Source organism: Carcharodon carcharias, chromosome 2, assembly GCF_017639515.1.
Source record: "Carcharodon carcharias isolate sCarCar2 chromosome 2, sCarCar2.pri, whole genome shotgun sequence".
NCBI lineage: Eukaryota > Metazoa > Chordata > Chondrichthyes > Lamniformes > Lamnidae > Carcharodon > Carcharodon carcharias.
The window spans coordinates 1,865,514-1,892,664 of NC_054468.1; the positions used below are offsets into that span (position 1 = coordinate 1,865,514).

The window sequence follows — 27,151 nt, forward strand, 5'->3', positions numbered from 1 at the left end:
GGGGGAGGAGAGAGAGAGAGAAGTGGGGGGGGTGGTGTGGTTGTAGGGACAAACAAGCAGTGATAGAAGCAGATCATCAAAAGATGTCAACAACAATATTGTTCTCCACCGATGCTGCCAGACCTGCTGAGTTTTTCCAGGTAATTCTATTTTTGTTTTGGATTTCCAGCATCCGCGGTTTTTTTGTTTTTATCATTGCGGTGCCACAGACTTGGCTCTCGCTGCATTCCCCTGAGAAACAACTTCCCCCAGCAATATCCAAAATGGAAAATCTGTTAGAGAGGGAGGTGGACCCAGGGGACTCCTGCACTACCTGTCTAGTGCTTTCACTCTGTCTGGTGGTCACCCATGCCCTTTCTGACTGTGCACTCTTTACCTACAGTGTGACCACCCCACTATACAAGCTATCCATGAAGATCTCATCCTTGTGCATGCTCCACAACCTCTAATGTCATCTGTTGATTTACTGTTTTAATTTCCCATTATAATACCTTTCTCTTTTGCCTTGTCTCTACTCTTTGATTTACCACATCTTCCCAAATTTGTACCCTTGCTGCCACTACTTAGTTTAAAATCCTCTCTCAATTCCCTAATCATGTGGTTCACAAGAATACCGGTCCCAGCACGGTTCAGGTGTAGACCATCCCAATAGTACACATCCCACTTTCCTCAGTACTGGTGCCGGTGACCCCACAAACCAGAACTGACTTCTCCCACACCAGTCTTTGAGCCACGTATTCATTTCTCTAATCTTATTTGGCCAAGCCAATTTGCACATGGCACAGGTAATAAACCAGAGATTAAGACCTTTGAGGTTCTGCTTCTTAATTTGGTGCTAAACTCCTCATACTGACTATGCAGAACCTCCTTCTTTGTCCTGCCTATATCTTTGGTACCAACATGGACCATGACAACTGGTCCTGTTCCTCCCGGTGCAAGTTCCTCTCCAGCCCCAAGCAGATGTCTTGAGCCCTGGCACTGGGCAGGCAACATAGTCATCTGGACTCATACTCTTTGCTACAGAGAACAGTGTCAATCCCTCTGACTATATTATCCCCCACTACCACTACATTCCTTGTAACTCCCCCTGGTTGAATGTACAATGGTGCCATGGCCAGTTAGCTCAACCACCCTGCAGCCCCAACTCTTATCCAAACAAGCTGAGAGAACCTCAAACCTATTGGACAATTACAAGAGTCAAGGCTCCTGTAGTCCTGCCCTCTGGGTCCCTTTGCCTGCAACACTTGCAGTCACACCCTCCTGTCCCTGACCATTGACCAAACCAGAAGACAGAAGACTCTATCCTAAAGGGTGTGACTGCCTCCTGGAATAAAGTGTTCAGGTGACATTCCACCCCCTCCCCCCCACCCCACCCGGTATGCCGCAGTGTCTGCAGCTCGGCCTCCAGCTCAATAAATCAGGGCTGAAGTACCTGCAGCCTCGAACACTTACTGCAGATGTGTTTGCCCTGGATCACACTGGTACCAGAAACTCCAGCAGCCTGCATTTTGCAGCACATCACCTGCCCTGCCATTAATTGCTAATTAATTAATTATAATTAATAAAGCTTATAACTCCCAATAGGTTTCGGCACTGTGAGTAAGTTTTACAATGCTGATAAAACAACACAATACTTACAACACTGATAAAACTAATAATACCAGTTGCTGGTTTACCTGCTCCTTCTGCACTGGAGGATGAAAAAGAGAAGAAAAAAAGCACCTGTTCCTCGCCCTTCACCGAACTCCCCACTCAGCACATTTTACTCTTGCAGTAAGCCTTACCTAAAGCATCTCTTTCCCCCTATGCACTGAATCCCCACTTTGAACCAAATTCCCAAATGTACTGATTTGGTCTGTGTCTCACTCAGGCTGAAGTCTACCCTCACTGACCGTGCGCTCTTACTGCCTGGGTGTATAAGTGGATAAATCATGAAGGTGGCAGGACAGATGGAGAGAGCAGTTAAAAAGGCCTACAGTATCCTGCACTTTCTTAATAAAGACATAGAGTACATAAGCAAGGAAATTATGTTGAACTTGTGTAAGTCACTAGTTCAGCCTCAGCTGGAGTATTGTGTCCAGTTTTGGGCACTGCACTTTATGAAGGATGTGAAGACATTAGACAGAATTCAGAAAAGATTCACGGGAATGGTTCCAGGAATGAGGAACTGCAGTTATGAAGATAGATTGGAGAGGTTAGGACTGTTTTTTCTTAGAGAAGAAAAGATTAAAAGGAGATTTGAAGCGGCTTTTAAAATGATGAGGGATCTGGACAGACTAGATAGGGAGAAACTTCCCTTTGATGGAGGACTAGAACCAGACTGCACAGATTTAAGGTAATTGGCAAAAGAAGCAGTGGTGATGTGAGGAAATGTTTTTTCACACAGCGAGTGGTTAGGACCTCGAATGCACTGCCTGAGAGTGTGGTGGAGGCAGGTTCAATCCTGTCTTTCAAAAGAGAATTGAATAATTATCTGAAGAGAACAAAAATTGCAAAGCTACGGGACAAGGGCAGAGAGAGTGGCTAAGTGAGTTGCTCTTGCAGAGAGCCAGCATGGACACAATGGGCTGAATAGCCTCCATCTGTGCATAAGTCTATAAAGATTGTTGCAAATGCTTCAACCTTGTCTTTTACACTGATGTGCTGGGCTCCTCCATCATGATATTTATGGAGTCTCCTCCAGTGAGTTGTTGAATTGTCCAGCACCATTCAGGGCTGGATGTGACAGGAGTCCAGAGCTTAAGTCTGATCCGTTGGTTATGGGATCACTTAGCCCTGTCTATTGTATGCAGCTTCAACAGTTTAGTATAAACTTAGTTCTGTGTAGTAGGCACCTCATTTTTAGTTATTCCTGTTGTTGCTCCTGGCATGCCCTCCTATACGCCTCATTGAAGCAGGATTGATCCCGCAGCTTGATGGTGATAGTAGAGTATTTGCCTGGCCATGAGCTTACAGACTTTTGTTGAATACAATTCTGCTTCTGCTGATCACCCATAGTGTGTCATGGATGCTCAATTTTGAGCTCCTAAATCTGTTCTGATTCTACCCCATTTGGCATGGAGGTAGTGCCACACAACATGGTGGAGGGTATCCTCAGTGTGAACATACGAATTAGAAGCATGATTAGGCCATTTTGCCCCTCTAGCTTGCTGCGCCTTTCAACAAGATCACGGCTGATCTGATTGTGGTCTCAACTCCACATTCCACCTACCCCCGATAACCTTTGACTCCCTTGTTAATCAAGAATCTACCAACCTCTGCCTTAAAAATATTCAGTGCCCCTGCCTCCACTGCTCTCTGGGAAAGAGAGTTCCAAAGATTCATGACCCTCTGATAATTTCTCCTCACCTCTGTCTTAAAGGAAGACCCTTTATTTTTAAACTGTGTCCCTTAGTTCTAGTCTCTCCCACATGGGGAAACATGCTTTTAGCATCCACCCTGTCAAGTCCCCTCAGGGTCTTTTGATTATCTGCTCCTATCACTGCTTGCTTGTCCCTACAACCACACCACCCCCCCAACTTCTCTCCCCCACCCCCCACCCCCCAAACACACCCCTCCACCACCCCCCACCTTAAACCAGCTTATATTTCACCCCTCTCCTTATATTCACTCAGTTCTGTGGAAGGGCCATGAGGACTCAAAATGTCAACTCTTTTCTTCTCCACCGATGCTGCCAGACCTGCTGAGTTTTTCCAGGTAATTCTGTTTTTGTTTTGGATTTCCATTATCCGCAGTTTTTTGTTTTTACCCCTCAGGGTCTTAGTTGTTTCAATAATACAGGACATAGGCTCCACAATAACAGTGCTGTGGTCCATTACCATCGTGGGCAAATGCAGCTGCGATTGGTGAAGGAAAGGTCATGTAGATTTTTCCCTCTTGTTTGCTCCCTCACCACCTGCCACAGACCCAGTTTAGTAGCTATGTTCTTCAGGACTTGACCAACTCGATCAGTATTGGTGTTCCCGAACTACTCTTGGTGATGGGCATTGAAGTCCCCAACCCAGAGTACATTCTCTGCCCTTGCCACCCTCAGCGCTTCCTCCAATTGGTGTTCAACAAGGAGGAGCACTGATTCATCAGCTGAAGAAGGTGTAGGTGGTGGTAGGTGGTAATCAGCAAGAGGTTTCCTTACCCATTTTTGCCATGATGCACTGGGATTTCTTGGGGACCAGTGTCAATATTGAGGACTCTCAGATGCACTCCCTCCTGGTGGTATATCACTGCGCTGCTGCCTCTGGTGGGTCAGCCCCGCCAGTGGAGTCTGGAACATTGGTTGTAAGGTATAACCTTGTCAGGTTGTTGCTTAACCGGTCTGTGGGATATCTCTCCCAATTTTGACACACATCCCCAAATGTTATTGAGGAGAACTTTTCAGGGTTGACTGGTCAGGGCATGCCTTTGCCATTGCTGGTGCCAAGGTCAATGCTGAGTGGTCCATTCAATTTTAATATTATTCAGTTTTTCTGTAGCAGAGTGATGGCACTGAGTGGCTTGCTAAGCCATTTCAGAGGGCAGATTGTGGAGACATGTAGGCCAGACTGGGTAAGGACTGCGGATTTCCTTCCCTAAAAGGCATTATAGTGAACCAGGTGGTGTGGTAATTATGACTTTGTTAAATGTTGGACTGTACCTTTAAGAATAGTCCTGTGATGTAAGATCACATGATCTGTGTAAAGCAATGCGTTAGCAGCACAGGGAACCTCCACAGTCAGTGTAGAGATTGAGATGGAGTTGAAAGCACATGTGTAGTTGCTGCTGCCTGTATTGTAAATTAACCTGATGTTTCCACTTAGAAAGTTGTCTGCAGATCAAGTCTATTACAAATAGGTTACTAGGCCACACTATAACAAACTGGCAATGAGGATAAATCAGGATAAATCACGATGAATTGGAGTCGGTACTATACCTCACCCAATGATTGTGAGTATCAACATCCACTTAAAATAACAAGATATACTCACCGAAAAAGCCACAATTTGGTGGAATTGATCCCTTTGAGCCAGCCACAGTAAATTGGTCTCAGTATAGAATGCCTCGCATTCTTCTTTCAAGTGAACAAAATCACGGGGGAAGAGAAGAGGCAAGTGATCCTTGTGGGTACTTGTGGGAGCCAGACCTACAGTTTGATTTGAACTTTGATGGACCCAGTACCCCAGGATTGGAAGAATTTCAGAGAATTTGTGGACCTTGTGAAGGGACATTTTCAACCCAAGCCCTCAGTCACGATGCAGACATTCCAGTTAAATTAACGAAATAAAGCCCCGGGTGAGACAATTGCTAGCTACATGGCAAATCTGAAGCCACTAGCCGAACATTGCATGTTCAGTGAGACTCTGAATGACATGTTCAGAGATTGTTTAGTGTGTGGTGTGAAAGAAGACACTATTCAGAGGAGATTGCTGGCTGAAGTGAATCTGGATTTTGAGAAGGCATTAGAAATAGCGCTGGCCATAGAAAGCGCTGAGAGAGATTCACAAGCAATTCAAGGGGCGCAAAATGCCGCCATACTCCAAATCGGGTGGGGACAGTCAGCCGAAAGTGCCGTGAAAAAGCGAGACTGCTGCCTGTATTGTAAATAAACCTGATGTTTCCACTTAGAAAGTTGTCTGCAGATCAAGTCTATTACAAATAGGTTACTAGGCCACACTATAACAAACTGGCAATGAGGATAAATCAGGATAAATCACGATGAATCGGAGTCGGTACTATACCTCACCCAATGATTGTGAGTATCAACATCCACTTAAAATAACAAGATATACTCACCGAAAAAGCCACAATTTGGTGGAATTGATCCCTTTGAGCCAGCCACAGTAAACTGGTCTCAGCGGGAAACAGCCCCCCTAACCGAAGAGTAAGAAGAAATAATTTAGCAGCTAAATTGAAGAACAACTTTAATCGATGTGGGAACAATCAGTCTTTTAGTGATTGACAGTTTAAAAATCAGAATGTTACTTTTGTCACAGAAATGGACGTATAATAAGACAGTGCAGAGAGAGATTTAAACAGGCTTGCAAACAACAGAAGGAGCCCATTGAAATCTACAGTGTGGAAGAGCCTGAAACAACAAATTCTGACATTTATTCATTGTTTAACATGAAAGTTGAGAAGACAGAGCCAATATTTGTTACAGTACAAGTGAATGGTAAACCAGTAAAAATGGAAGTAGACACTACTGTAATTGGAGAACACACTTTCAGATATTTAAATAATGGTGAATATCATTTAAACTTGGAACAAACATCTGCCAAAAAACGTACACAGGCGAAGAAATCCAGGTAAAAGGTATCAGCAGAGTAAGTGTCCATTATAGAAACCAATCGGCACAGCTACCCTGATGGTGGGAGTAGGTGAAGGGCCAAAGCCTTCTTGGGCGAGATTGGTTAAAGGAAATCAAATTAAATTGGTCCAAAATCTTCCACTTGAGAGTAAGTGGACTACTACAGCTGCCTTAAAAAGTATGCCACCATCTTCAAGGATGAACTGGGAAAAATCCAAGGCCTACAGGCCAAGATTTATGTGGACCCAGAAGCAGCCCCTCGCTTCTTGAAAGCAAGACCGGTGCCATACGCCCTGAGAGAGAAGGTTGATGCTGAGCTGAACCAGCTAGAGTGGTTGGATACCATAAAAGCGCTTCAGTTCTCAGAATGGTCAGCACCTATAGTCCTTGTCCTTAAACCAGACCAAAGCGTCCGAATTTGTGGGGACTATAAAATAACGGTCAACAGAGCAGCAGGAACAACGTATACAAAGCTTGACATGAGTCACGAATATCAGCAAATAAAGTTGGATGACGCCTCCCAGGAATTTGTCACAATGAATACCCACAAAGGGTTCTACCAAAAACAGAATTACCTGGAAAAACTACCAATATACACGCCTGCCCTTCAGTGTTTCCTCAGCCTGTACTATATTTCAGAGAACAATGGAAAGCTTACTGTAGGGACTACTCCAAGTCATAGTCTACTTAGACAATGTGCTGATAACCCAATTCACTGAAAAGGAACATTTACAAGCAGGAGTTTGACTGAAAACAGAAAAATGCATTTTTCAAGCAAATGAAGTAGTCTATCTGGGCCATCAGGTAGACTCTCAGGGGTTACACTCAGTTGAAGAGAAGGTTAAAGCAACAAGAGAGGCACCTGTACCCAAGAATACCTCTGAACTTAAATCATTTTTAGGAATGATAAATTATTATGGGCGATTTTTACCTAATTTATCTACAGTTCTGGCCCCTCTCCATTCACTGCTAAGAAAGAAGCAACATTGTTCTTGGGAGACACCCCAAAAAGAAGCTTTCATGAAAGTGAAACAGCTGTTACACTCACCCAATCTGTTAGTGCATTATGAAAAGGCGAAAGACTTGGTGCTAACATGTGATGCATCTCGCTATGGAGAGGGAGCGGTACTTTCTCATAGAATGGATAACAGCACAAAGCGGCCAATAGGCTATGTATCCAGGACGCTCACCACAGCTGAAAAAGGATATTCTCAGATCGAAAAGAAAGGTCTGTTGATCATTTCTGGTGTAACAATTTCACCAATACATGTACAGATGGCATTTCACGATTGTGTCAGACTACAAACCACTGTTGGGTTTGTTTAGCGAGGAAATGGCTACACCACCCATTGCCTCAGCAAGAATACAACGATGGGGCCTAATTTTTGCGGCTTTTGAATACACCTTTGTACATGGGCCTGGCATTCACATCGCAAATGCCGATGCCCTGAGTCACCTGGCCTTACAAAAGAATGACGACCATGTCCCAGTTTCACAGGAACTCGTTTTACTGTTAAATTTTCTAGATTCCTCACCAGAATGTGCCAGACAGATCCAAGACTGGATGAGTTGGGACCCTATCCTACCTCAAATGTGAGACCAAGTGTTACATGTTTGGTCCCAGGAGCCAGTCCCCGATGAAATGAAATCATTCTTCAACCGAAGACTTGAGATGAGGAGTCAAGATGGCATTCCATTGTGGGAAACATGGGTAATAGTTCCTCCACAGGGAAGGGAACTGCTTTTAGTTGAACTACACAGTGCCCATCCAGAGATCTCCTGAATGAAGACAGTAGTGCGCTGTTACCTATGGTGGCCAGCGATATTGAGAACGTGGTTAAACACTGTGTTCAATGTCAGCAGCTGCAAACGTTGCCGGTGGCAGCCCCATTGCATCCATGGAAGTGCCCTGGTAAACCCTGGGTGCAGTTACACATCGACTATGTTGGAGTCTTCCTTGGAACCATGTTTTTTCTGATTATATATGCCCATTCCAAGTGGTTAGATGTTTATGAGGTGAAGTCATCAACGTCGGGTGCTACAATAGAGACACTCACCAGAACTTCACCATCCATGGACTACCAGAAGTAGTCGTATCCAATAATGGCACTGCATTCACGAGTGCTGAGGTCTAACGATTTATCAGCCTAAACAGTATCACCCATGTGAAGACTGTACGTACCATCCATCATCAAATGGACTGGCGGAAAGGGCCGTTCAAACTTTTAAGGAGGGGATGAAGAAATTAACAGGTGATTCGTTGGAGACCAAGCTTGCACACTTCCTTTGTCCATAAGACCATAAGCCATAGGAGCAAAAATTAGGCCATTCAGCTTATCGAGTCTGCTTCGCCATTCAATCATGGTTGGTAAGTTTCTCAACCCCATTCTCCCGCCTTCTCTCCATAACCTTTGATCCCCTTACCAATCAAGAACCTATCTATTTCTATACACTCAGTGACCTGGTCTCCACAGCCTTCTGTGGCAATGAATTCCATAGATTCACCACTCTCTGGCTAAAGAAGTTTCTCCTCATCTCTGTTCTAAAAGGTCTTCCATTTACACTGAGGCTGTGCCCTCGGGTCCTAGTCTCTCCTACAAATGGAAACATCTTCCCCACTCCATCCAGGCCTTTCAGTATTCTGTAAGTTTCAATCAGATCCCCCACTCATCCTTCTAAACTCCATCGAGTATAGACCCAGAGTCCTCAAATGTTCCTCATATGCTAAGCATTTCATTCCTGGGATCATTCTCGTGAACCTCCTCTGGACCCTCTCCAGGGCCAGAACATCCTTCCTGAGATACAGGGCCCAAAACTGCTCACAATATTCTAACTGTGGTCTGACCAGAGTCTTATAAAGTCTCAGCAGCACATCCCTGCTTTTATATTCTAGTCCTCTTGAAATAAATGCCAACATTGCATTTGCCTTCCTAACTACTGACTCAACCTGCAAGTTAACCTTAAGAGAATCCTGCACTAGGACTCCCAAGTCCCTTTGCACTCCAGATTTCTGAATTCTCTCCCCATTTAGAAAATAGTCTATTCCTCTATTCTTCCTACCAAAGTGCATGACCTCACACTTCCCCACGTTGTATTCCATCTGCCACTTTTTTGCCCATTCTCCTAACCTGTCCAAATCCTTCTGCAGCCTCCCCGACTCCTCAATATTACCTGTCCCTCCACCTATCTTTGTATCATCTGCAAACTTAGCCAGAATGCCCTCAGTTCCTTCATCTAGATTAGTAATGTATAAAGTGAAAAGTTGTGGTCCCAACACTGACCCTTGCGAAACTCCACTAGTCACTGGCCGCCATCCTGAGAAGGACCCCCTTATCCCCACTCTCTGCCTCCTGTCAGACAGCCAATCTTCTATCCATGCTAGTACCTTGCCTCTAACACCATGGGCTCTTATCTTACTGAGCAGCCTCCTGTGCGGCACATTGTCAAAGGCCTTCTGGAAGTCCAAGTAGATAACATCCATTGGCTCTCCTTTGTCTAACATGCTCATTACCTCCTCAAAGAATTCTAACAGATTTGTCAGGCATGACAAGTGACATCCCATAAGACCATAAGACATAGGAGCAGAAATTAGGCCATTTGGCCCATCGGGTCTGCTCCGCCATTCAATCATGGCTGATAAGTTTCTCAACCCCATTCTCCCGCCTTCTCCCCGTAACCTTTGATCCCCTTACCAATCAAGAACCTATCTATCTCGGTCTTAAATACACTCAATGACCTGGCCTCCACAGCCTTCTGTGGCAATGAATTCCATGGATTCACCACTCTCTGGCTAAAGAAGTTTCTCCTCATCTCTGTTCTAAAAGGTCTTCCCTTTACTCTGAGGCTGTGCCCTCGGGTCCTAGTCTCTCCTACTAATGGAAACATCTTCCCCACGTCCACTCTATCCAGGCCTTTCAGTATTCTGTAAGTTTCAATCAGATCCCCCCTCATCCTTCTAAACTCCATCGAGTATAGACCCAGAGTCCTCAAATGTTCTTCATATGTTAAGCCTTTCATTCCTGGGATCATTCTCATGAACCTCCTCTGGACCCTCTCCAGGGCCAGCGCATCCTTCCTGAGATACAGGGCCCAAAATTGCTCACAATATTCTAAATGTGAATAAACATTCATTACCGAATGACCCCCCCTCACATAACGACAGGGGCAACACCTGCATATTTGTCGATGAGATGCTATTTTAGGACAAGACTGAGCCTAATATTTCCAAATTTGGAGGGGAATGTGGAGAACAGTCAAGGAAACCAAAAAGCTGCTCATGACTTGCATAGTCATGAGAGGCAATTTACTGTTGGAGAAGCAGTTTTGTGAGGAATATTCGATGGAGGACTGAAGTGGCTACCGGGTAAGGTAAGTTCAGTGACCGGACCATTATCGTGCCACGTGGAAGTTGAAGGCCGGATCACCCGTAAGCATGTGGACCATTTAAGAGAAAGAGATACTACAACAAGACATGGTTCCACCTGTAACCATTACTGAACCAGTGTTTCCTGTTGAAGTTGCTCAGCCAAGGACTAACATGTCTGATGTCTCTATCAGAGTGGAAGACACTGAACTGCGAGTTCCCACTGAGGTACCTGATGTTCATGCAGTTCCAGAAAATGTGGTTCCCGAAAAAGAATCTGCTGTCGTGGAGCTGTGACGTTCCACACAAATCAGGAAACCACCTGAAAAACTGAAGTTTCATGACCTGTGTAAATATTATAATGTCATGAGATTAATATACTTGTAAATACAATATGTACAACAAAGTTAAAGGGGGAGGAACATAGTAATTATGGTTTTGTTAAATGTTGGACTGTACCTTTAAGAATAGTCCTGTGATGTAAGATCACATGATCTGTGTAAACCAATGTGTTGGAAGCCCGGGGGACCTCCAAGTCAGTGTAGAGACAGAGATGGAGTTAAAAGCACGCGTGTAGTTGCTGCTGCCTGTATTGTAAATAAACCTGAGGTTTCCACTTAGAAAGTTGTCTGCTGGTCAACTCTATTACAAATAGGCGACTTGGCCACAGTACAACAGATGGTTTTTGTGACAATCTGGTAGTTTTATTAGAAACTTTTTAATTCCAGGTTTATTAATAAATTGAATATAAACTTCCACAGCTGCCACAGTGCGTTTTGAAATATAGAGAAAGAGAAACAAGAGTAGGTCATTCGGCCCTTTGAGCCTGCTCTGCTATTCAATATGATCATGGCTGATCCTCGATCCCAACACCATACTCTCGCTCTCTCCCCATACCCATTGACACCTTTAGAGACTAGAAATCTATTTCCTTCTTAAAAATATTCAGTGACTTGGTCTCCACAGCCTCTGTGGTATTGAATTCCACAGGTTCACCACCCTCTGAGTGAAGAGGTTTCTCCTCATCTCAGTCCTAAATGGTCTACCCTGTATCCTGAGACTGTGACCCCTTGTTCTAGACCCCCCCAGCCAGAGGAAACATCATCCCTGCATCCAGTCTGTCCAGCCCGGTCAGAATTTTATACATTTCAATGAGAACTCACATCTCTGGAATATTAGCCTGGGATTCTGGTTTACTAGCCCAGTAACATTACTGCGATGCTACCATTCTAGAAAGAGAAGCCCTCATGACCATGAACTTTTGGCGGCTGCTGATAGACTTGAGGAGAAACGAATAAGAGAAGCAAAACAAAGGGAGTTAAATTAAGATAAAAGTGAAATACTGCGGATGCTGGAAATCTGAAATAAGGGTCATATGGACTCGAAACATTAACTCTGTTTTTCACTCTCCACAGATGCTGCCAGACTTTTTTTTTATTCATTCACAGGATGTGGACTGCTCTGGCTGGGCCAGCATTTATTGCCCATCCCTAGTCGTCCTTGAGAAGGTGGTGGTGAGCTGCCTTCTTAAGCCGCTGCAGTCCATGTGGTGTAGGTACACCCACGGTGCTGCTGGGATGGATTTCCAGGATTTTGACCCAGTGATAGTGAAGGAACGGTGATATATTTCCAAGTGAGTATGGTGAGTGATTTGGAGGGGAACGTCCAGGTGGTGGTGTTCCCATCTATCTGCTGCCCTTGTCCTTCTAGATGATAGTGGTCATGGGTTTGGAAGGTGCTGTCTAAGGAGCCTTGGTGAAATCCTGCAGTGCATCTTGTCGATGGTACACACTGCTGCTACTGTGCATCAGTGGTGGAGGGAGTGAATGTTCGTGGATGTGGTGCCAATCAGGCAGACTGCTTTGTCTTGGATGGTGTCCAGCTTCTTCTTTGTGGGAGCTGCACTCACCCAAGCAAGTGGGGATTATTCCATCAAACTCCTGACTTGTGCCTTGTAGATGGTGGACAAGCTTTGGGGAGTCAGGAGCGGGGTTTCTCATCGTAGGATTCCTAGCCTCTGACCTGCTCTTGTAGCCACAGTATTTATATGGCTAACTGAACTTGACCAGTTCAGTTTATCATCAATGGTAACCCCCAGGATGTTGAAAGTGGGGGATTCATTGATGGTAATGCCATTGAATATCAAGGGGCAATGGTTGGATTTTCTCTTGTTGGAGATGGTCATTTCCTGACACTTATGTGGCGTGAATGTTACTTACTACTTGTCAGCCCAAGCCTGGATATTGTCCAGGTCTTGCTGCGTTTGGACACGGACTGCTTCAGTATCTGAGGAGTCGCGAATGGTGCTGAACATTGTGCAATCATCAGCGAACATCCCACTTCTGACCCTTTGATGGAAGGAAGGTCATTGATGAAGCAGCTGAAGATGGTTGGGCTGAGGACACTACCCTGAGGAACTCCTGCAGTGATGTCCTGGAGCTGAGATGACTAACATCCAACAACCACAACCATCTTCCTTTGTGCTAGAAATGACTCCAACCAGTGGAGAGTTTTCTCCCTGATTCCCATTGACTCCAGTTTTGCTCGGTCTCCTTGATGCCACACTCAGTCAAATGCTGCCTTAATGTCAAGGGCAGTCACTCTCACCTCACCTCGGGAGTTCAGCTCTTCTGAACATGTTTGAGCCAAGACTGTAATGAGGTCAGGAGCTGAGTGGCACTGGTGGAACCCAAACTTGGCGGTAATAAGCAGATTATTGCTAAGCAAGTGCCGCTTGATGGCACTGTGAATGGCTCCTTCCATTACTTTACTGATGATCGAGAGTAGACTGATGGGGTGGTTATTGTCCTGGTTGGGTTTCTCCTGCTTTTTGTGTACAGGACATATTTTCCAAATAGCCAGGTAGATGCCAGTGTTGTAGCTGTACTGGAACAGCTTGGCTAGGGGCGCGGCACGTTCTGGAGTAGAAGTCTTCAGTACTATTGCCGGAATATTGTCAGGCCCAATAGCCTTTGCAGTATCCAGTGCCTTCAGCTGTTTTTTGATATCACGTGGAGTGAACTGAATTGGCTGAAGACTGGCATCTGTGATAATGGGGACATTCGGAGGAGGCCGATATGGATCATCCACTCAGCACTTCTGGCTGAACATTCTAGCAACTGATGAAGGCATCGAACTCGGGGAGAGAGACTGTGAGGTTCTTGAGCAAATTGATATAGGGAGTGACAAGGTACTGGAGGTGTTGGCAGGCTTAAAAGTGGACAAATCTCCAGGTCTGGATGATTTGTGTGCCAGACGGCTGAGGCAGGCAAGGGAGAAGATCGCAGGGGCTCTGACCCAAATTTTTAATTCCTCTCTGGTCACAGGGGAGGTATCAGAGGACTGGAGAATGTGGTTCCGCTATATAAGAAGGGTTGTAGAGATAAGCCAGGGAAGTACAGGCCACTGAGTCTCATGTGAATGGTAGGGAAACTATTGGAGAAAATTCTGAAGGGGAAAATCTATCTCCACTTGGAGAAGCAAGGTTTGATCAGGGATAGTCAGCATGGCTTTGTCAGAGGGTGGTCATGACTAACAAATTTGATTGAATTTTTTGAGGACATAACCAGGTGTGCAGATGAGGGTAGTGCAGTTGATGTAGTTTATATGGATTTCAGCAAAGCCTTTGACAAGGTCCCACATGGGAGACTTATAAAGAAGGCAAATGCACATGGGATGCAGGGTAATTTGATAAGGTGGATTCAAAATTGGCTTAGTTGTAGGAGACAGAGGGTGATGACAGAAGGCTGCTTTAGTGACTGGAAGCCAGTGTCCAGTGGTGTACCACAGGATTCAGTGCTGGGTGCCCTATTATTCGTTATTTACATAGATGCCTATGTGGGGGATACGATCAGTAAGTTTGCGGATGACACAAAGATTGGCCGGGTGGTTAACAGTGAGGTTGAGTGTCTTGGGCTACAGGAAGATGTAGACGGGATGGTCAAATGGGCAGATAAGAGGCAGATGGAATTTAATCTTGAAAAGTGTGAGGTGATACACTTTGGAAGGAGTAATTTGACAAGGAAGTATTCAATGAACGGCATGACACTAGGAAGTTCTGAGGAACAAAGGGACCTTGGCGTGTGTGTCCATAGATCTCTGAAGGCAGAGGGGCATGTTAGTGGGGTGTGAAAAAGGCATATGGGACACTTGCCTTTATCAATCGAGGCATAGATTACAAAAATATGGAGGTCATGTTGGAGTTGTATAGAAACTTAGCGAGGCCACAGCTGGAGCACTGTGTGCAGTTCTGGTCGCCACATTATAGGAAGGATGTGATTGCACTGGAGAGGGTGCAGAGGAGATTCACCAGGATGTGGCCTGGGATGAAACATTTAAGTTATGAAGAGAGGTCGGATAGACTTGGGTTGTTTCCGTTGGAGCAGAGAAGACTGAGAGGTGACCTGATCGAGGTGTACAAGATTATGAGGGGCATGGACAGTGTAAATAGGAAGCAGCTGTTCCCCTTAGTTCAAGGGTCAGTCTCGAGGGGGCATAAGTTCAAGGTGAGGGGCAGGAAGTTTAGGGGGGATGTGAGGAAAAACTTTTTTACCCAGAGGGTGGTGGAGGCGGGTTGCCTCACGTCCTTTAAAACATACCTGGATGTGCACTTGGCATGTCATTACATTCAAGGCTATGGGCCAAGTGCTGGTAAATTGGATTAGGTAGGTAGGTCAGATGTTTCTCACGTGTCGGTGCAGACTCAATGGGCTGAAGGGCCTCTTCTGCACTGTGATATTCTGTGATTTTGTGAACTGCTTCAGCCTAATCTTTTGCACTGATGTGTTGGGCTCCACCATCATTGAGTATGGGGATATTTGTGGATCCTTCTTTTCCAGTAAGATGTTTAATTGACCACCACCATACACAACTGGATGTGGCAGGATTGCAGAGCTTAGATCTGATCTGTTGGTTGTGGGATCACTTAGCTCTGACTATCACTTGCTGCTTATGCTGATTGGCACTCAAGTAGTCCTGTGTTATAGCTTCACCAGGTTGGCACCTCATTTTTAGGTATGCCTGGTGCTGCTCCTGGCATGCCTTCCTGCACCCTTCATTGAACCAGGGTTGATCCCTTGCCTTGATGGTAATGGTAGAGTGGGGGATATACCGGACCATGAGGTTACAGATTGTGTTCGAGTACCATTCTGCTGCTGCTGATGGCCCACAGTGCCTCATGGATGCCCAGTCTTGAGTTGCTAGATCTGTTCAAAATCTATCCCATTTAGCATGTTTTTAGTGCTACACAGATTGATGGAGGGTATCCTCAATGTGAAAATGGGACATTTCTGACCTGATGCCATGAGACTTCATGGGGTCCCGAGTGGATGTTGAGGACTTTCAGGCCAACTTCCTCCCGACTGTATACCACTGTGCTGCCACCTCTGCTGGGTCTGTCCTGTTGGTGGGACAGAACATACTTAGGGATGGTGATGGTGGTGGTGTCAGTGGCGTTATCTGTAAGGTATGATTCCGTGAGGATGACTTTGTCAGGCTGTTGCTTGTCCAGTCTGTGAGACAGCTCTCCCAATTTTGGCACTATCCCCAGATGTTAGTAAGGAGGACTTTGCAGGGTCAGCAGGGCTGAGATTGACGTCGTCGTTTCCAGTGCTGGCTGGTCCATCCAGTTTCTTTCCTTTTTTGATACAACTGAGTGACTTGTGGCATAGACCGCAGAGCCAACCACATTACTGTGGGTCTGGATGTTGTCCAGACAGCAGATTTCCTTTCCTAAAGGGCATATGTGAACCAGATGGCTTTTTGCCACAATTGACAATGGTTTCCAGATTTTTATTGAATTCAAATTCCACCCTCTGCCTTGGCAGGATTCAAACCCTGGTCCCCAAAGTAATCCCCCTGGGTCCAACGACAATACCACTACACCATTGCCTCCCCTGCTGAGTTGTTCCAGCATTTTCTGTTTTTATTAAAGGGAGTTACATAGTTGGCAAGAGTTTGAAGTTTATTCTAAAAAAAGGGCCAACTAGCTTTGTTACATGGGTGAATTTATGCTGACAAAGTCTTTATAAATGGGAGGTAAAAGGCTAAAGTGAGGCTGGTTGCTAGGGGCTTTAAACTCGGTGATACAGATGTTAGAATCGACTCTCGAACAGCTGCAAAAGTAATCTTACAAATCCCTGCAGCTCTTTTGACCACGTATTTATGGAATGTGGATCAATTAACATAAAAGCAATGTTACTCCAGGGTGATACTTTTCAGAGAAAATGTTTCTGAAACTGCACGTCAGGAGTGTGATAGAATATTCCCCACTTGCCTGGATGAGTGCAGCTCCCACAACACTCAAGAAGCTCGACAACTTTCAGGACAAAGGAAACCGCTTGATTGGCACCACATCAACTACTTTAAATATTCACTCCCTCCCTCACCATTGCACAGTAGCAGCAGTGTGTACCACCTACATTGCAGGAATTTACCAAGGCTCCTTCGACAGAACATTTCAAACCCATGACCATTACCACCTAGAAGGACAAGGGCAGCAGATAGATGGGAACACCACCACGTGGAAGTTCCCCTCCAAGTCACTTACCATCCTGACTTAGAAATATATCGCTGTTCCTTCACTGTCGCTGGGTCAAAATCCTGGAACTCCTTCCGAACAGCACTATGGGTGTATCTACACCACATAGACTGCAGCGGTTCAAGAAGGCAGCTCACCACCTCCTTCTCAAGGGCAACCAGGGATGGACAATAAATGCTGGCCCAGCCAGTGAAACCCACATCCTGTGAATGAATAAAAAAATGTCCAAAGTGGCAGCAGATGCAGAAGAAAAACTATGGAAATGATACAAGTGTTTTGGCCAGGGGCTGCAGCTGAACTGCTGACACAGGCAAAAGCAACTTTTGACCTGAAGTAACCTGAGCTCAGTCATTGACCTGAGCTGGCTGGAACCGGTTTTAAAGTAGCTGAGTGTCTTGAAGACAAAGGAAATGTGATGAGACACAAGTCCTTATTTAGGAAAGGAGGAATGAGGTAATGCTGCCTAAGTCTTGGAACAGAGCCAATGAGAGTATGCCACAGACTAGGCAAGCAGACTTAAACCAACGGGAGAGAGACAGCACAGCTTGAAGAGATAAGATTCAGTATAAGACTGGAGGATTTCAGGTGTGGAGCAGCAAGACTCCGGAAACCAACCATCGCAGAAGTGGAAGAACCTACGTCAGCAACGTAGGGACGCAAGAGAGAGAGAACAGAACGCCTGGCCAGCGTCAGCTCTCCTTTTCGGGTATTAGCTTTTATATTCTGTGACCACTCAGGGAGTGTCAGAGAAACCTAGTGGGTGTGCGTCTAGATCCTATTTTTGGGTATAAAACTGTATAACCTGCTGTAAACTGCATGTCTATATTTAACCAGACGTATAAGCTATATGTAGATGATCTAACAACGTGAATAAAGTGAATTTAGAGTTGAGAGAGAATTGACTCTTCTCCTCTTTGTACTAAACCAATAACCGTTACCGGTGACCTCCGGTAACAAGTGTCTGTGTAGTCTGAATGAATATTCCAGGGTGTGGGCATTTTTCAGTGAGATCTGTTTTGCTGAAAATAGGTTGTGTTCAATTAAAAGCAGATCTGCAATGATGTATTGGTATCATAAAGGAAAACTTTCAGGCATCTTCATTATGGAAATTGATGACTTCTTATGGTGTATCACAGTGAAATTTGAGAAAGGTGTTATTAAAAAATAAAGTGACAAAGTACCACATAAAAGGCTGGTTAACAAAATTTAGGGTCATGGAATAAGAGGGACTGTGCAATTGGATAAAAAAATTGGCTTAAGGACAGAAAACAGTGGGTCATTGCAGATGGTTATTTTTCGGACTGGAAGATGGTGGACAGTGGTGTTCCCCAAGGGTCAGTGCTAGGATCACTGCTTTTTTGATACATATAAATGAGTTGGATCTTGAAATAAGAGTAAAATTTCAAGATTTGTCAATGGTACAGAACTTGGAGAAGAAAGAATGTTCTGAATTGACTGCACCCAGACATGGATAGGCTAGCAGAGTGGTCAGAAAAGTGGCAGAAGGAATTTTTTTTCATTATTCATTTATGGGATGTAAGCATCACTGGCTATACCAGCATTTATTGCCCATCTGTAATTGTCCTTGAGAAGATGGTGGTGAGCTGCCTTCTTGAACCGCTGCACTCCCTGTGGTGTAGATACACCCATGGTGCTGTTAGGAAGGGAGGTCCAGGATTTTGTGCTGTTTAAGGAGCCTTGGTGAGTTGCTGCAGTGCATCTTGTAGATTGTACATACTGCTGCTACTGTGTGTCAGTGGTTGAGGGAGTGAATGTTTGTGGATGGGGAGCCAAACAAGCGGGCTGCTTTGACCTAGATGGTGTTGAGTTTCTTGAGTGTTGTGGGAGCTGCACTCATCCAGGCAGTGGGCTGTATTCCATCACACTCCTGACTTGTACCTTGTAGATCGTGGACAGGCTTTGGGGAGCCAGGAGGTGAGTTACCCATTGCAGGATTCCTAGCCTCTGACCTGCTCTTGTAGCCACAGTGTGTATATGGTGAATCCAGTTCAGTTTCTGGTCAATGGTGACCCCAGGATGTTGATAATGGGGGATTCAGTGATGGTAATACAGAGAAGTGTGAGATGATGCATTTTGGGAGATGGGATAGAGAGAAGCAATACAGGCTTAATGGCACAGTTCTAAAGAGTGTGCAGGGACAAAGTGAGCTGTGGGTACATGTACATCGATCTTTGAAGGTGGTAGGGCATATTGAGAGAATGGTTAGCAAAACAAATTGGATCTTGGGCTTCATAAATCGAAGCATTGAGTACAAAAGCAGGGATGTTAAGTTGAACCTTTATAAAGCCCTGGTTAAGCCACAACTAGGGTATTGCATCCAATTCTGGTCAACATACTTTAGGAAGGATGTGAATATTCTTGAGAAGGTGCAGAGGAGATTTACCAGAATGGTTCCAAGGATAGGGGATTTTAGTTACAAGGTATGGTTGGAGAAACTGGCGTTTTCTCGTTGGAGAAGAGGAGATGGAGAGGAGATTTGAGATAATCACTCATTATAGGATACTGTATACTCTGAAAAGTGTGAGTGAGCAAAGATTACGGATTGACCTTGCTAGCTTGAAGCAAAAGCTGAAGAAAAAGTAAATCTCTAAATTAAATGGAATTTTGCAGGTTATTTACTGACAGATTGTTTTACAAAAGAAGTGCATGTACGAAGATGTTATTGAGGGTCTTAGAGGAGAGGCATGTCGCAAAGTAACACCTCGTGCAGAATATGGAAGTTTTAATTTAATTTGTTTTAAAATTTTGGTTTTGCAGGTCAAGTCTAATTTTCATTTAAAGAGAAGGGAATCTGTTAATTGCATGTTAATTTGTTTAATTATATGCAAATGGTGGCCTCCGATAAATGGGAAGCAATCACAACTGTGGCTGCTGAGTGAGGAGGCGTATGTTCGTAATGTCTGCAGATAAATGCTTATAAAAGTGCAGAAAGATTGGCTCCAGATCTATCCTTCCCCATCTGGCTTTCTGAAATATAACAGTATTCGGTTCCATGGTAATATTTTAAGAAAAAAATATTCAAAATCAGTACAAGTGTCTTTGACATTGTCCTTACATCCAAAAGTTACAGTTTAATTTCATTTCTGGAGCTTCCTCAAAGGTTAATAAATGAGCACAACCAGTGTAGAATTGCCAAGGTGATTGTTCACCCTGGCATTTGGCCAGTTTTCTGGGCGGGACCCACTTCCAGCACAAAAGATCCCTGAATCTCAAGTTACACTGAATCCAGTTTGTTATGATCTTTTGCGCTGGTTACACTGAGATTGGCAGAATTTCAGTGGAAAAACTAACACAATCAAGCGGAAGCTTCAGGCTGTGATTTTATTTCAGATTGGGACCCATGGATTGTGCTTATTTTCTCTCACCTCCTGGTCTCTGTTTCAGGGAGGCAGAAAACATTGAGAAAAGAAGAAACAGAACAAATGTTTCGTGCTAAAAGAATTATCTCTCACCCCAGTTACAATGGCTCAACCTTTGAATTTGACATTGCGTTGTTGGAACTCCCAAGTAAAGTGATGATAACAGACTATGTGATGCCAATCTGTCTTCCAAAGAACTCCTTCTCAACTTTATATACAGGTACATTTGGAATATCTCTTATGTAAATTGATGGGGCCATTGCAGTGTGCTCAATATCTTTTTGGCCCAATCATCCCTATTTTCCAACAGCTATGACAGTGATGAGCAGGTTAACCCACCCTGAACCATTCTCTGGCCCTACTTGGAGGGCCCCTGTCTTGTCCCATCCAAATAAGCAGGGACAAGGTGCACAAACCAGTGACCTTCTAGAGGTTGAATTTTAGGCCAGATATACTTTGCTCAGCTAAGCAGCCATGTCCCTGCCCCGAGACAGTCGCTGATGGCCTTGACCTCTGGAGGCTGACTGTTTGAAAGGGCGTTGGAAGAGATGAAATTGAATGAAAATCTCAGATGGCGGAGAAGAAGGCCCAGAGAGAATAGAGGCCAGTGAATCATGCATCTTCTCAGCCGCTGTCTTCCTCTGCAGCAAATGCAGTGAGACTTTCATGCCAGAATAGGGCTTCTGAGCCCCATCAGGCAATGTTTAATACTGAGTTAACCCCCATGGCACAAACCACTGTCTTACAAGATGGAATGCTACCACTCCACAATTTCTACATCCATGGAGTTAATGAAAAGGTATCATTAATTTAACATTGTCACTAAGGCTGTGCAGAGTGGGCTGAAGAGGTATTTCTGTACACGGAGGGTTAATGTGAGGTATGTAAAAAGAAAAAGATTGGTGAAGACAAACGTAGGTCCCTTACTGTCTGAAACAGGGGAATTTATAATGGGGAACAAAGAAATGGCTGACCAACTAAATACATACTTTGGTTCTGTCTTCACAAAGGAGGACACAAATAACATACCAGAAATGTTGGGGAACACAGGGTTTAGTGAGAGGGAGGAACTGAAAGAAATCAGTATTAGTAGGGAAGTGGTGTTGGGGAAATTGATGGCATTGAAGGCTGATAAACCCCCAGGGCCCGAAAATCTACAGCCCAGAGTACTTAAGAAAGTGGCCCTAGAAATAGTGGATGCATTTGTGGTCATCTTCCGAGATTCTATAGACTCTGGAATAGTTCCTACAGAATGGAGGGTAGCTAATGTAACCCCACTATTTGAAAAGGGAGGTAGAGAGAAAACAGGGAATTATAGACCAGTCAGCCTGATGTCGGTAGTGGGGAAAATTCTAGAGTCCATTATAAAAGATTTAACAGTTGAGCACTTGGAAAACAGTGGCAGAATCAGACAGAGTCAGCACAGATTTATGAAAGGGAAATCGTGCTTGACAAATCTACTGGAATTTTTTGAAAATGTAACCAGTAGAGTTGATGACGGGGAGCCAGTGGATGTGGTTTATTTGGCCTTTCAGAAGGCTTTCAACAAAGTCCCACATAAGAGATTGGCATGTAAAATTAAAGCACATGGGATTGGGGGTATTGTATTGAGATGGATAGAAAACTGGTTGGCAGACAGGAAACAAAGAGTAGAAATAAACGGATCTTTTTCCGAATGGCAGGCATTCTGAATGACTAGTGGGGTACCGCAGGGATCGGTGCTGGGACCCCAGTTATTCACAATATATATTAATGACTTAGATGAGGGAATTAAATGTAATGTCTCCAAATTTGCAGATGACACGAAGCTAGGTGGGAGGGTGAGCTGTGAGGAGGATGCAGAGATGCTTCAGTGTGATTTGGACAAGCTGAGTGAATGGCCAAATGCATGGCAGATGCAGTATGATATGGATAAATGTGAGGTTATCCATTTTGGTAGCAAAAACAGGAAGGCAGATTATTACCTGAATGGCTAAAAATTGAGAGAGGGGAATGTGCAACGAGACCTGGTTGTCTTCGTACACCAGTTGCTGAAGGTAAGCATGCAGGTGCAGCAGGCGGTAAAGAAGGCAAATGGTATGTTGGCCTTCATAGCCAGAGGATTCGAGTACAGGGACAGGGATGTCTTGCTGCAATTGTACAGGGCCTTGGTGAGACCACACTTGGAATATTGTGTGCAGTTCCTTATCTGAGGAAGGATGTTCTTGCCATAGAGGGAGTGCAGCAAAGGTTTACCAGACTGATTCCTGTGATGGCAGGACTGACATATGAGGGGAGATTGAGTCAGTTAGGATTATATTCGCTGGAGTTCAGAAGAATGAAGGGGGATCTCATAGAAGCCTATAAAATTCTAACAGGACTAGACAGGGTAGATGCAGGAAGGATGTTCCCAATGCTGGGGGAGTCCAGAACCAGTGGTCACAGTCTGAGGATATAGGGTAGACCATTTAGGACGGAGATGAGGAGAAATTTCTTCACCCAGAGAGTGGTGAGCCTGTGGAATTCGTTACCACAGAAAGTAGTTGAGACCAAAACATTGTATGTTTTCAAGAAGGAGTTAGATATAGTTCTTGGGGCGAAAGGGATCAAAGGATATGGGGAGAAAGCGGGAGCAGGCTATTGAGTTAGATGATCAGCCATGATCATAATGAATGGTGGAGCAGGCTCGAAGGGCCGAATGGCCTCCTCCTGCTCCTAGTTTCTATGTTTCTATGTTTAATGGAGTACAGAATTACAGGAGGGAAGCCTTGTTAAGCAAGTTCAAGGAAATCAAATTCTGTTCAATTTAGATTATTTTGAAATTGTTGCGCTAGCGATTAATTCACAGACCAGTAACCATCCTGACCTGGAAATATATCGTCGTTCCTTCATTGTCACTGGGTCAAAATCCTGAAACTCCCTCCCTAATAGCACTGTTGGTGTACCTACACCACATGGACTGCAGCGGTTCAATGGAAATTAAGAATGGGCAATAAATGCTGAGCCAGTAATGTCTACAGTCTATGAATAAAAAAAAATGGGTACTGTGTTGATAAGATATGTGTGGTAATCTGAGGTGCAATACACCTTTAAGAGAATGTGAGCAGATTGACCATGTGACTGTATTACCCAATTGCTGTGTAATGTGGGCTACAATGTTAATGGGTAGGTTAGAGTAGGGTCTGGTTGTAGAAGCACACATCATGTTAGTGCCCTGTTACCTGTGTTAATAAACAGCATGTGCTTCATCTTATATTGGTCTCTGCGTCTGCAGTATATTGTTTACCAACTCACGCACCAGTGGGTAGGTGTGCAACCATGTTCACGAGTAAAACGACCCAACAGCAGGAATGTAACAATTGATGACAAGGCAAAACTCAACCAGTCAACGACACCTAGGAAAGCCACGAAAATACCACTGAAGTGAAGTGAACCAGCCGCGCCTTGCCGGCTGATTTTAAGTACAGTCCTCATCATAGCCATCGAAGTTATCTCCCTCCGGTATGCCACAGTTTGGCCGCATTGAACAGTTTGATCAGACCACCGATGACTGGTCACATTATATTGAACACCTCGTGTTTTTTCTTTTTAGCCAACGACACATAGGGAGAGGAGAAAAGGCGGGCGATCCTCCTATCAAGATATGGTCGTAAAACATACGGCCTAATTCATGGCCTAACAGCAGCCAACACCCCAGATTCCAAGAGTTTGGATGAGTTGGTAAATCTTGTGAAAAGCCACTTTCAGCCAAAAGTGTAGCATTTTAAATTTAATTTGAGGTGTCTCGCCCCTGGAGAGACAGTTGCTTGCTAAGTAGCAGCCTTAAAACAACTGACAGAGCACTGTAAGTTTGGGATGTCGATTAACAAAATGTTAAGACACTGATTAGTATGTGGGATTAAAAAAGATGCAAAGAAACAAAAAAGGTTTTTGTCAGAAACAAATTTAGGCTTCAGCAGGGGCTGGAGTTGGTGCCGCAATGGAGATGCAGCCAGGGACTCAGAAGCAATCAAGGGAGCACAAAATGGGGCCATCTTTCACGTCAGGAGGGAAGCACCGGTTAGAAATGGAAGTGCGGGGCTCCCGAGAAAGGAGCCACCATTCACAGACCAGCAAAAAACAATTGTTTAATGGATAAAACCCACATTAAATATGGCAGAAATGGAAATAGACAGCCTGCAAGTGAGCGACAATTTAAAAGAACCAAGCATTCCTACTGCCATCGTAATGGGCACATTATGCGATATTGTAAAGACAGATTAAGACAAAACTTTAAGCAGAAAGGTAGAAATCGCAAAATCCACATAATGGAGGAACCAGAAGAAACAGAGTCAGATATTTACTCACTACACAATTTAAAAATGGGTGAAACCGAGCCAATCTACATGACAGTGAAAGTCAATAGGAAACCTACCCGAATGGAGATGGATACAGGGGCATCCATGACAGTTATAGGGGAACATATGTTCAAATGTCTGAATGGAGGGGACCGCTCATTAAATCTGGAAAATTCAGATGCTAAATTAAAGACGTATTCTGGTGAAGACATACGAGTAAGAGGTACATGCAAGGTTCCAGTACAGTATGGAAAGCAGTCTGTTAATTTACCCCTGATAGGGGTAGCACGGGAGGGTCCACGTCTACTTGGACGGAACTGGCTTATGGAAATAAAGTTGAAGTGAATCGAGATTTTTCAATTCAGAATGAAAGATCTGCAAGAATTATTACAGAAATATGCTTCAATTTTTAGGGAAGAGCTCGAGAAGATTCAGGGGCTGCAAACTAAAATCCACGTTGATCCTGGAGCAACCCCCAGATTTCTGAAGGCGAAGCTAGTCTACTATGCATTACAAGAAAAAGTTAATATTGAATTAGACAACATAACAGTCACAGGTCAGATAATTAGGAGACACGTAGATCACCTCAGGAAAAGGGAAACAGATCTACAAGAAATGATGCGCTAAGCATTCCTGTTGGGAGTCTACACCACAGGTAGAAAGAACTCCCCTTTCTTTGGAAGTACCTGTAAGATCCATTGAGCCTGAGACAGTGGAAGAGACAAACTTATAGATTCCTACTGGAGAGCTTAGTGGACAGATGACTCCTCAGAGGGAGGCCTCAGATAAACCATCCAAAGTCATAGAACTATGACATTCAACACGTTTGAAGAAGCCCCCAGAGAGACTGAATTTGTAAATAGTTTACTTATGTAAACAGTTGATATATTGTAACGATTGTAAATTGTGCTTTCGAGTAAAGGGGGAGGGATGTGGTAATTTGAGATGCAATACACCTTTAAGAGAATGTGAGCAGATTGATTACGTGACTATTATCTAATTGCTGTGTAGCGCGGTCTACAATGTACATCGATAGTTTAGAATAGGGTCTGGTTGGAGACACACATCATGTTGGTGCTCTGTTATCTGTGTAAATAAACAGTATGTGCTTCATCTTATATTGGTCTCTGAGTCTGCAGCATATTGTTGCCAACTCACCCACTGGTAGATAGGCATGCAACCGTGTTTGCAAATGAAGCGACCCAACTGAAGAATATAACAATATGCCTTTTTGAAAGTCAGGACTTATCATGTTATTTTGGTCCTAATTGCTGATTAACATAATTTGAACTTGCCTCAAGTTACATTAAGCAGCCATCTGCAGGTGCTGAATAGAGTTTTCCTGGAGCAGTTAACGTGGTTCCTGTTATGATCCTCGTACTGAACTATAACAAAAATAATAGATAAATTTCACAATAACTGAAAGGAATTACTGAAGAACAAAATTTCAAGTTTTAAAAATTTAACTATAACAAACAAACTAAAACCAACATTGATCAAACATGACATAACAGGCAACTAATACACCAATCTAAAGAAAAAGTATTTTTGCATTAACTAATGCAATTGAGATATGTCTTAGAACTCCTTTCACCATTCAGCACACTTCTGGCAGATGTGTAGCATTACAAGAACATGTCCAAAGCTGCTGCCAGCTCTCCAGCAAGCTCACTTCTCCCTGCCACACTAGGTCGAAATTTCCCACCTCCTTCAAAAGTTGTTCCACTCAACCTAAGTCTTCCAGATCCAACTTTCAACAGCAAGGTCCACCTTGGCAACTCCTTGTTCCTCAAATCTCCAAAATTCCCATCTACTTTATTCTCTTCTTTCCAAACAGAAAACCAGCTCTCACAAGCATCCTGCTTGATTGCTAACACAAATAGTTTTCCTCTGTTCTTCACAGCAGTAGCTGTATTCTCTTCTGTCAGTGTTTCAAAAGGCAGCTATCTCTTTTCTGTAAGATACTGTGAAGGTATGAAAACAGTTACTTGATATTTCAATAGATTTCAGTTTGAGTTTCTACCCTCATGGCAACCAAATCACATGGGCCTGTATCTGAGCGGAGGTGTTTAGTATGACCACCATCCCCTTTTTCAGAATATTCTGTTTCTGTTGAAAGAGATTGCAAGACATAATCATCTTGTAAACTCTTCACACCCACTATCACTGAAGGTACGACGTGAAGGCTTAAGAGAAAGATGCAGGTAGAAAGGGGACAATGCCTGGGTGAGACGTAGATTGAGTGAGTAATTGGGAATTTGGTTCAGATGGGAA

General features: G+C 44.1%; 1 protein-coding gene across 3 annotated transcripts in view; it reads left to right on the forward strand.

The window, feature by feature from the left end:
- masp1 (MBL associated serine protease 1) overlaps positions 1–27,151 on the forward strand; it is a 689,839-nt gene that overhangs the window by 631,958 nt on the left and 30,730 nt on the right. For 2 of the 3 annotated variants that reach the window (XM_041208629.1, XM_041208644.1), the window contains exon 12: positions 20,587–20,781. In XM_041208629.1, coding sequence (XP_041064563.1) covers positions 20,587–20,781 — 195 coding nt within the window. Of the gene's footprint in view, positions 1–20,586; positions 20,782–24,132; positions 25,996–27,151 lie in introns of those variants that run through there. The other variant, XM_041208636.1, reaches the window with a different exon arrangement.